The 12148-nt window shown below is 41.7% G+C and overlaps 1 protein-coding gene across 4 annotated transcripts in view; it reads left to right on the top strand.

Moving 5' to 3' along the window:
* Window positions 1-12148, top strand: part of LOC126281384 (carboxypeptidase Q-like) — an 83656-nt gene that overhangs the window by 52757 nt on the left and 18751 nt on the right. Inside the window, exons 6-7 of one of the 4 annotated variants that reach the window (XM_049980320.1) lie at window positions 3786-4088; window positions 6910-6999. The exons of 1 other annotated variant lie outside the window; for it this stretch is intronic. In XM_049980320.1, the coding sequence (XP_049836277.1) occupies window positions 3786-4038 (253 nt within the window). In that variant the 3' untranslated portion in view covers window positions 4039-4088; window positions 6910-6999. Of the gene's footprint in view, window positions 1-3785; window positions 4089-6909; window positions 7181-12148 lie in introns of those variants that run through there. 2 more of the 4 variants (XM_049980330.1, XM_049980312.1) reach the window with 2 other exon arrangements.

Genomic DNA, 12148 nt, shown 5'->3' with positions numbered 1-12148 from the left:
GACTCACAGTGAAGAACAACTCCAGAATTTCCTCTCCAACCTCAACTCCTTTGGTTCCATCAGATTCACCTGGTCCTATTCCAAATCCCATGCCACTTTCCTAGACGTTGACCTCCATCTGTCCAATGGCCAGCTGCACACATCCGTCCACATCAAACCCACCAACAAGCAACAGTACCTCCATTATGACAGCTGCCACCCATTCCATATCAAACGGTCCCTTCCCTACAGCCTAGGCCTTCGTGGCAAACGAATCTGCTCCAGTCCTGAATCCCTCGACCATTACACCAACAACCTGAAAACAGCTTTCGCATCCCGCAACTACCCTCCCAGCCTGGTACAGAAGCAGATAACCAGAGCCACTTCCTCATCCCCTCAAACCCAGAACCTCTCACAGAAGAACCCCAAAAGTGCCCCACTTGTGACAGAATACTTCCCGGGACTGGATCAGACCTTGAATGTGGCTCTCCAGCAGGGATACGACTTCCTAAAATCCTGCCCCGAAATGAGATCCATCCTTCATGAAATCCTCCCCACTCCACCAAGAGTGTCTTTCCGCCGTCCACCTAACCTTCGTAACCTCTTGGTTCATCCCTATGAAATCCCCAAACCACCTTCCCTACCCTCTGGCTCCTACCCTTGCAACCGCCCCCGGTGTAAAAACTGTCCTATGCACCCTCCCACCATCACCTACTCCAGTCCTGTAACCCGGAAGGTGTACACGATCAAAGGGAGAGCCACGTGTGAAAGCACCCACGTGATTTACCAACTGACCTGCCTGCACTGTGACGCTTTCTATGTGGGAATGACCAGCAACAAACTGTCCATTCGCATGAATGGACACAGGCAGACAGTGTTTGTTGGTAATGAGGATCACCCTGTGGCTAAACATGCCTTGATGCATGGCCAGCACATCTTGGCACAGTGTTACACCGTCTGAGTTATCTGGATACTTCCCACCAACACCAACCTATCCGAACTCCGGAGATGGGAACTCGCCCTTCAGTATATCTTCTCCTCTCGATATCCGCCAGGCCTCAACCTCCGCTAATTTCAAGTTGCCGCCGCTCATACCTCACCTGTCTTTCAACAACTTCTTTGCCTCTGTACTTCCGCCTCGACTGACATCTCTGCCCTTACTCTTTGCCTTTAAATATGTCTGCTTGTGTCTGTGTAAGTGCGGATGGATATGTGTGTGTGTGCGAGTGTACACCTGTCGTTTTTTCCCCTAAGGGAAGTCTTTCCGCTTCCGGGATTGGAATGACTCCTTACCCTCTCCCTTAAAACCCACATCCTTTCGTCTTTCCCTCTCCTTCCTGAAGAAGCAACCATCGGTTGCGAAAGCTAGTAATTCTGTGTGTGTGTTTGTGTGTTTTGTTCATGTGCCTGTCTGCCGGCGCTTTCCCGCTTGGTAAGTCTTGGAATCTTTGTTTTTAATATATTTTTCCCATGTGGAAGTTTCTTTATATATATATATATATATATATATATATATATATATATATATATATATATATATATATATATATATATTTGGCTGATCAGCTGTTGCAGATGGAACTAATGCAGCACTTGTAATGAATATTACAGTTTGGTGTATAAAAACCGGGGTTGCCACAAGTTCTGGAAATCAGGGAATATCAGTGAACTTTAAATGTGTCAGGGAGACAGGGAAATTTGAAGGGGAAAAAAAACCACTGGAAAAATCTCGTTTTTGTCTCAGTAGATAAAATGGCTTGTGTACTGAGATGTCATACATCATCGCTGGCTGGGTGCAGCTGAGTATGTGTGCTGCTTCCCTACTCTCTCCTCCTTATTGCTTCTCCCCTGTTTACCACTCTCCTCAGATTTCACTCAGTGCCACCAACACCACTTCTTGCTGCTAGCCAAGCAGCTGCTGACAGCCAGAGATGGCGGTCTTGTGCGCATGAGTTGTGTCTGAGTGATTATGTGAATGTGTGTGCTCTCGTTTTTTGACAAAGGCTATGGCCAAAAATTTAGTTGTGAGAGGTTGATTCTCTTTTCTGTGTGCCTGTATGCAGCTCAGCAATCATCTTTACAGCAAATTGCTACCTATCCTCATTAGTATTGATTCTCAGAGTATTCATGCAAGTTATCTACTGCATGGATTGATCACCACGGTCTCATTTCATGTGACATTTGAATAACTGGCCTCATGATTGGACTTCCATGACAGGCCAGAACCACAGGCTATTTCTGTGGGTATCTCTAACAGATTGGGCCTGTCAATCTGAAGCCCATTGTTTCCCAATAATTTCCAGGCCCTGCCCTTCGGATCTAGTCTCACCAATCTGACCACAGGCCAGGTCTGTTTGTGTGTATCGTAATGTGGCTGATTTTTGTGGTTCCTCTATGAACCCAGGACCGCAGTACTCCTCCGCAGACCAGAGGTAATCGACGATGGATTTCAGAAATTGCAACTGTCTCACCACAAGCATACTATACAATGCAACATTTTATAGACATTTTATTTATTCTAGTAAATTTTGGCACTTTGAAAGTAGTTTACGTATTAGAAAGTATGAACAATAAGAAGAAGAAAATTGTGGCAGTTGCTGGAAGTTTGTACACTATCTACTCATGTACTTTTTGAAAGAAAAACCACACAATACCTGTAAAATAATGGATGTAACACAGTGGGTTATAACCAACAGTAACCAACATAGTAGAACCAACATTTCATTGGCAGTCACCTACAGTGTTGATTTACATAACTCTTCCCTGCCTTCTACACTTCTTTTTCTGATGTTATTTCTGAAATCAGTGAAGGTATTTTAAATCTGCCTTGCAACTCCAATGAAATGCATATTTTTGTCATCAAATGTGTTTTGTTTTATTTAAATAAAATAACATCAGTGGCCTTAATGAAACAAATATACCACTTGGCTTGCTTTCTCCATCTAAAAGCAGTTCATTACAAAAGATGTTGATGCTAGTACTTAAGATTTTTGGTCACATGTTTAGAAATACAGAAGTATTTACATTTTGTCAACTTTTGTGTTTACTTATCCTTGAGCACTCAAAATTTGTCAGGGAAAAATGCTAAAATTTGTCTGGAAATCAGGGAAATATCAGGGATTGTCACTTGGGGAAACTTGTGACAACCCTGAAAACATAATTGGTCACATAAATCTGTGCTTTGGCTAATCCATCAGTCTCACAAAAAGCCTTCATGGTAGACACAACAAAACATTTTGATGAAATTTTCTGTTATTGTGGCCAATATATCACTCTTCAGGAAAAACTATAAAAGAGAGGTGGAGAAATAAGAAATTTGGAAAGTCGCTGGAGCTAATTTGTTTTGGATTTGTTCTATTCTTTTTGATTTGGATATTGTTTTGAGAGATTTATCCTTCCACTTAACCAAGTTTCCAAATCATTTTATTTTTGTGAACAAGTGCTTCATTGAGCAAGGCCTTGTAACAATACATTATGAAACTCACCGTTCATGTTCTTTAAACGTGTTGTCTTGTGATATTTGAGTGTGATCTCCATATTTTGTTCTGTGATGAAGTTTTAAATGTTTATAGTTAAAATCAGTAAGCAAATGTTCAGATAATATCACAAATTCCCCTAGTTTGCAAACTAACTATATTTGGATAGTATCTGGTTTCAAGGCACTATTGTTGCATGATGTGTGTGTTTTGTTTAGTTGACCCTTCTATTACTTCTTCGACTGCCTGTGTGACACTTTTGCATCATACTGAAAGTTAATAATGTTTTGTTGAATTCCAGTTATTAAGTGTTTTTTCCCATAATTTCAGGCTTCTGAAGCCAGTCAATGCCACCCAGTTTAGTACTCAGCCATATGTTGGATCAGATATAGCCCTGTGGACAAATGCAGGTGTGCCTGGGTCAAGTTTAATTAATGCAAATGGCCATTATTTCTGGTTCCATCACTCAGCAGCAGATATGATGACTGTGGAAGATCCGCATGTTCTTGACTTGTGCACTGCAGTTTGGGCAGCAGCTGCCTATGTAATTGCAGATTTGAGCACAGACATTCCCCGACAATAATCCTGTGTCCCGTCACACACAGGACAAGTGTAGCAAACTCCGTAACAAATGTTGGTGCAAGTTGTTTTATTTTGTTTTATGTTCAAATGTGTATATAAATTATTGAATATTTGTGCTTGTCACTGTTGTTGGTCTTGTTATTTGGAAAGTGTGTGTGTGTGTGTGTGTGTGTGTGTGTGTGTGTGTGTGTGTGTGGTGGGGACCAATATTTTTCAAAAATAGATTTAAAAGATGTTTATCTAAAACTTCTACTAACCAGCAAATCAAAACAAGTGATTATCTTAAATATCGTGTTTGGCTTGACCACTATAATCATTTACCATTTGGCGTTGCCATCTTCTAAAAATATACTTGGGACAGTTGGTTTAGGGTATTGCCCATTGTGTTAACTGTTTAGACAAAATCATCACCACAGGACAGATGCCTGTGGAACACCAGAGGAACCTTGAATCCCTTTTCAAGTGTGTCTTTGAAAATGATTTACATTGTCAGTTAGATAAGAACAATGTTTTTGCCCTTGATGTTAAATGCCTCGGACTCATTAGTAAGAGCTATACACCTGCACATAACCACTTGGATGCCCATCACCTTCTCCTCTCCCCCTCTGTTCATCTCCTCTTCCCCTTCTCTCTATCCATTTCCTTGTCCCCCTCCTCTCTGTCCATCTCCATGTCATCCCTTTTCTTCGCTTGTCCGTCCCTTCCTCCCTCCTCTCCACTTGTCCATCTTCCTTCCTGCTCTTTGCATGTCCACCTCCTTCTGCCCCCTCTCTGTCTGTCCACCTCCTCCCTCCTCCCTCCCCCCTCCCCCCTCTCTGTCCATCTCCTTTTCCCCTCTTTCTCTGTCCATCTCCTCCCCCCTCTTTCTGGCTGTCGCTTCCTCCCTCCACTCAGTTGTGGCCATCCACACGTGTAGCCTCTGGCAGCCTTGATGTCAGAGGCTATAAACCTTTACACTCTGACCCTCCCCCCCTCCCAAACCCATCCTCCCATTGGAGCAAGGTGGTTTTTATCCCAACAGTGGTTCATATCAGATAATAAATCGTATGCATACCAAATTTGGTTGAAATTGATTCAGTGGCTTAGGAGGAGGTGGTATGGAAAACACACACACACACACACACACACACACACACACACACACACACACACTTGTCAGTAAAATTGATGTAATGTTCTTATTTTTTTCTTTCTCATCCACTGAAAAATTTCTCTTTGGCTATTCCTTTACAGTGGTGAACATCCTTCCATAATTCAAAATGGGAAATGTTATTTCTTTTAATCTTAAGGATAATGTACAATGTGTAGTGAATAGAATTTTTGGTTGCTTGTGAATGGAAAAACATGATCTACATTTCATTTGGAGAGTATTACTTCTGTGGGTGTATGTTCATTGTGTTGGATTGTCTGTCTGCACCAAGTAATATTGTTTCTTGGGGGAACATGTGTTTAGTTCTGGAATTTCTGTGTTTGTTTCTTGGCTAAACAGATGATTACAGCAGTTGTAGACGTAAATTTTCTTTAGGGGATGTGCATTGCAACTTCATTTCTCTTCCTTTCTGTTGTTTATTAATTTTTACTCTATTGTTTGTACATAGTGAAAACTAAAATGTGAATGAATTAGAAAACATGTTTAACAGGGTGGAGCAAATAATAAGTGGCCTGGAGAACAGAGTTCTAGGGTACAAAGAATCACAGAGGAAAGGAAGTACAGTACTAACCTGATTAAGACCTGTAGCAGATGTTGAAAGTGGCCACCATTCATCTCTTGACACCAGCGTGAGCACATTTCGGAATGTTTTTTGACTTTTTCAGAACAGATCCTGTCTGACATCTTTTTCAGACTCACTGTTGCGTGACACTCTTTTCTGGCACTTTGAAACCATTGAACTTCTCAGCAAACAACTGACCACACCATTTCCATGACTTTGGTTTCACGTAATTTCACATAACTTTCTCCAACAAACACCTGCTGCTCCACTGTGAATATCATCATCCCCTTTGCACTGCTCCACTCGCACTGACACAGTCCACACAATGCTCTGAACCGGTGTGGATCACATGGTGGGTGTACATGTGGTGTGTGCGTTGTGGGGTGTGATTATATGCATACATTCACATACTATCATATACACTCATCAGGGCCACTTTTATTTGCCACACTCTGCAAATGTTTGCTTGCTTGTAATGTACTTTACCATGTTCTGTAAAATGAGTAGGAGGTGACTGTATGGAGCTAATCAATTTGTATTAAGTATTCATCCTATTTGTTACCCAGGGCAAGCAAGTGATAACATGCATCCAATTGAATGGATACTATTATGTGCCTTCTCTTTCTCCTAAAATGTGGTTTTCTCACATTATGAATCACACTCATAAGTAATGTAACACACTATTATTATGTATTTCTCCTTCACTGCAGTCTTTCCACATACCATTTTTAGGGGTTGCATTAATTTAAAATAACTTTGTAGTTTTAGTAGTCAAATGTACAAGAATAGTATTATTTACTACTTGGCACTATTGCTCATACTGATTTGTTCTTTTCTGTCATACTGCTGCTTAAATGCTGGTGACAAATGCCAGTGTAATTGCAGAATGAGCATCTTCCATGCAATTCATGCGGTACTTCCAAATAGTACTTTCTAATTTTTTTGCTGCTGAAGTTTTCTATTGAATTACAAACAGTATCAGCACCACAGCAAATAACAAGCACTAAGTTTTAGACTGTCATGAATGTGCATTATCCTGCTGCATCTGTACTGTAACACAATCATTACTTTCTGTAACACCCCTGCGAGTTATAGTCTATTAATGTGGTTTAATGACTTTGATATTAGGATGTATTAGATGTGTCTACCCATTATTTCAGACTTTTTAAACCAATTGGTGCAAGCCGATATAGTACTCCACAAGTAGGAGGATCAGACATAGCCTTGTGGACAGATGTCGGTGTGCCTAGCTCGAGCCTAATTAATGCGAATGAGCATTATTTCTGGTTCCACCATACAGCAGCAGATATGGTGACTGTAGAAGATCCACATGTTCTTGACCTTTGCACTGCAATCTGGACAGCAGCTGCTTATGTAGTTGCAGATTTGAGTGCAGACATTCCCAGGGATTGAGGAAACTTCCTGTCACAGGCAAGATTAGATATTATTTTTACAGACCAGCAGATAGCTCAACAAACATTGTCTTTTAAGTTTGATTCAATTTAAATGAAACCCTGTGTTGTACTGTAAAATGACATAAGAGCTGAAAACAATATGTCTCACAATTCTTATTTAATTTTACAGTATGATTTAGTATGATACTCAAAGGTATTTTATTCATGATTACACTGGTGTAAAAGCCTATACATTTGTCTGCCTTTTTCATATGTGTAAAAGGAATATGAATGTCTATGGAGCTTATAGTCTGATGTTTAGTCAACAAACTGTATTCTATTATGATATCACTATTGCTGCAGAACATGCATTGTGTTATTTATAAGGAATAAAACAGCCATAAATGAAACTGCACCCAAGTAAAGATAAATAAAAATGTTTACTTGCATGTGACAGCAGACTGGCCCATGTGTAAAAATGCTAAGAGATTCTAAAGTGTCCAGAGTGTGAGACTGTTTTACAAAGTATTTTATTCAAATACTGTCCAAATTGCTAATTTTTGCATGACAGTTGTTGCTTTTGACTAAAATTGGCCATCTCAGTATTACTAGTGTCAGAAAAGTTGTATAAAATGATAGATTTCAGGAAAGGAGGATAAGTTTTACTTGAATAAACCTATATATACTTATTGTAATGCCAAATAGTGAACTGCCTGTCATATGTAATTTACTTTTTACTTACATGTAACAATTTTTGATTCTAATGCAAATCAGCAACATTCATAAAAAAATAGTAAGTTGTAAATATATTAGAGGGAAACATTCCACGTGGGAAAAATATATCTAAAGACAAAGATGATGTAACTTACCAACTTACCAACACGATCAAAATAAAATTAATTCATTATAAATGAGCGAATACTTAATGTTGGGTTCAGTATTATCGTATGTAACATCTCAATCCCCACAAAGGTATCTCATTTTAAGCATAAATGTCCTGAGCAGTTAATCATTTAGAGACAGAAATTTATTCATATAAATAAAACTTACAACTTACTAAAAACAAAGATGATGTAACTTATCAAACGAAAGCATTGGTATGTTGGTAGACACACAAACAAACACAAACACTCACACACTCACACAAAATTCAAGCTTTTGCAGCCCACGGTTGCTTCATCAGGAAAGAGGGAAGGAGAGGGAAAGACAAAAGAATGTGGGTTTTAAGGGAGAGGGTAAGGAGTCATTCCAATCCCGGGAGCGGAAAGTCTTACCTTAGGGGGGAAAAAAGGACAGGTATACAGTCGCACATGGGCAGAGATGTCAGAGGCGGAAGTACAGAGGCAAAGATGTTGTTGAATGACAGGTGAGGTATGAGCGGCGGCAACTTGAAATTAGCGGAGGTTGAGGCGTGGTGGGTAACGGGAAGAGTATGGTTTGGAAGTGGGTTACGTGTCATTGAGTACATATAGGCAGGATAAAATTATGGCAGATCACAGTAAAAAGAAAAAGGTGAATACAAAGTGAAACTACTTGCAAAAACAGAAAGAGAAAGTTTCTGTTTTTGCAAGTGGAACCAGAAGGCAGTGGTGTGTCGGTGGGTGGAACATCGTCGTGCCGAGGCCGTCGGCGCAGCGGGGTTTTGATCCGATCAAAGGTGCGTAGTGCGTCGAAGATGCGATGCAATGTATTGCCAAAGTATTTGCCAGCGAGTACCACGTTAAGTGCAGTGTGTCCGGTAACAGTTTGTTATTGGCCGTATGACATAAAGGAGCAAGCATGCTGTGGCTTAACAGGTTGCGTAAGAGACGCCGGATGAGCAACACTCGCAGTAATGACGGCGTTATAGAGGCACTTGATGTCGCATCAGAGGAGAAAACAGCAAGCTGCACATGACTGACCTTGGCGGCGGATGACTTAGGTGTAGATGGAAGTGTCACCTCAGAGTCCGTGGACGGTGAGTGTGTTACAGCGGTAGATGGCAGGATGTTCCAAGCGGAGTTGACAGTGTCGGTATTTTTATGTGCGAAACAGCCTTGATCAAAGGTTGGGGGGGGGGGGGGGGGTCGTGGCTGTGAGCCCCGTGCATGAGGCATCACGACAGCAAGAGGTGGTGGAAGGCGGATGTGGTCAGTGAAACCATGGTCGTAGCAGGAAGGCGATGAGACACAATGTGAACGTGAAGAAGTTGAATCAGTGGATGAACTGGTCCGTGGCGGAGAGGCGACACATTTTGATGGAACTGGAACTGCATGTGTGCTGTCGCTGTCAGCACTTCAGTTGAGTCTTAAGGCTGCAAGCTGCTCGCACGAAACTGCTGCACGGTTGTGTGTCGGAGCGGAAAGATGCTCACTCATCGAAGCAGAAACGGCAGATGTGTTGGTCGTACGTTGCGGAGGTAGTGAAGAGGGCGGCAAAGCAAGTGGCACTGGAATGCAGCTGGTTATGCCGTGCTACAGAAACAAAGTGTCTGGAACTACCAAGGAAAGGTGGCAGCGGCGTAAATAAGTTGCTTGTATCACATAAGTAACTTTGAATTTCCACTTGAGACGGCGTGATGACAGTTGTTACATCTTGGACATAGATCGATGTAGCGTGGTCGGCAGGGTATTAGTTGTAGCTGGTAGTAATGGCAAAGGATCGTCAGCAGTCGGAGGTGGAACAATGACAGGAGCATCTCGTTGCATGTCGTGCTCGGTCGGTGTAGCATGTGTAACTGATCTTGTACCAACAAGTTGTATGTCGCAATTTGCTCATGTAGCTGTTGCAGTTGTTCGGGCGAAAATGTATGTCTTGAAGCAGTCTGCTGTGTATCACTGAGTAAGACGGGGCCTCAATTGGAATCTGTCGCCATCAAAGGGTAACCTGGCATACAAGACAAGGTCGGCGGCACAGTATTGACGTAACAATTTAAGTAGAAGAGATCATGTGTGCGATCATGAATGTGAAACTCAGTACTCTGAGGCGGCGGAGTGAGAACACATTCACTGCTGTATGAAGCATTGATACGGATGAAATCATCTTCTGTGGTGGATGAACAAGTTGCGGGCGCGATCGAGTAGTGAACAGCCAGGCGCTAAGCGTGCGTAGTGTCGGCGAGTTGTTGACAAGATGAGAGTGCGGTAGCCGTGGTGGGATCGTATGTCGCACAGCTGTTTGTTTTGACTGGGTTGAGGTCAGTGAACCAGCAGGCAGCAGCTGTGATGTCGCTGTCGGTAGGGGTCGAGCAGAGTCTGTGCGGCTCAAGTGCTGTGTAGACGGAGTCGTGGCACGTCCAGTGTTGCACTGAGAAACAGCCGGCATTGTCGTCGGTGTAATTGGTGCATTGTTGTTGATCGGTAGGATGTCCTTGATGAAATTGTTCCTGAGAATTCGACCAGGCATGTGATGTAGCCATACTTCGGAGTTCGCGCGAACTGGGATTTGCAACATAGTCCCCGTTTGTACCAGTCCATTGTTTGGCATGATTGTCCAATGTCGAAGCACTGCACAAAGTTAATGCATTACACAAAAACAAGTGAAATTTGTCCAAATTAATCGGTGAAGGAGCACTGCACTGTCCGGTAGTGAAATTACCGATGCATTGAGCGGGTTTCGACGGACGAAATGTGTGCCTCGGTCGCATTGTCGATGTGTGAGAAGGTGACGAAAGTTACCAAAAAGCGCGATTCACTCAAGAGTTGGGAATTTACACACTAATTACACTTCCTGTACACTGCATCCAGATGCGGCGTGATGCGAAGTCGACGGTCGTAGAAAAGCGACAAAGGGTTGCTGCATTGTTTGTCCATGGCGATGTTCCAGTACACATTTCTGGCGTCGTAAGTGGCATTTGTGAGCAGCGGGGTCACCAGTGTGGGGATCGAGATGTTACGTATGGTAATATCAAACCCAACATTAAGTATTCGCTCGTTTATAATGAATTAACTTTATTTTGATCTAGTTGGTAAAATCACATCCGCTCGAATACAGAGTTCGAAACACACTGCGATCAACAGTTTTCAGAGAAGTTCGTTCTCAAAGATGAGGCGGTCGACTCTTGCAGTCGATAACCGCCACACCTTTGTTGAACCAAATTGAGAGGAAAGCATTTGGGAAATTGAAATTTTTCAACAATATGATGAGAAAATCATGTGAAATCTCTAGATGAAGGAAGAAACTGGATGAGATCAGAGGGGAGACAACAGTCTGATTCCAGCAAAATAAGAGATTTGAAACACACAGAGTTGGGAGGTGCATGGAGCAGATTTCGGATTTGTTGTTGCCCTACGATGTTTGTTTTGTCTCACTGTTGTCAACATTTTTGTTCACCACTGTTCTAGCTGAGCTTTTACTGCTGATCTCCCTACTTGTCTGTAGTGCCATGTCTAACTTCACAGATTTCTAATCTTGCCAACTGCTGGCATCTCATTGTTAATTTTCTTCTTATTTATGTCCTGCAGTGTCTTCCTAGAGCAATGCCACATTTCGGTTTCTTATTGAAATTGAATTCTTCTGATGTCTTATCTATACCAATCTTTTTCCAATTTTGACTGTAAGATCAAACACAAATTCTGAATGCTCATAAATTTTACTGTGATACAAAAGGAATAGACTGTAACATTACTAAGAACAATTTTTCATGTCGTATTAGAAACCTTGAACATTGTTTTTTTGCTTTGACAAGTTTCACCAGAATGTATCATTTCAGTAGCAGTGGGGGAGCAGACAAGTTCTTTTGCTCCATTGAAAAATGTTGTGTTTGATATATTAACAAAGAAAAGAATCCAGCGTTGCAAATTTTCATCCTTACCAACTATGTTCTGTTAGTAGTGCTTGCCTTCAAAGTAGGTCCCATTTAAGGTTACACATCTGCATGCATTTTCTCCTGATCAATACATATCTGCATGTCATCCTTACACGAGACTGCAAAAAAGCTCAACAATTTTGCACTCAAGCAGAAGTAGATTACTCATGTACTGGCACTGAGTTATTAATTCTGATGAAACTTCTTTCAACATAAAGA

Source organism: Schistocerca gregaria, chromosome 1 (assembly GCF_023897955.1).
Source record: "Schistocerca gregaria isolate iqSchGreg1 chromosome 1, iqSchGreg1.2, whole genome shotgun sequence".
In the NCBI taxonomy this organism is placed as follows: Eukaryota; Metazoa; Arthropoda; class Insecta; order Orthoptera; family Acrididae; genus Schistocerca; species Schistocerca gregaria.
The sequence above is the reverse complement of the archived record's forward strand: the minus strand, read 5'-3'. Positions and strand labels throughout refer to the sequence as shown.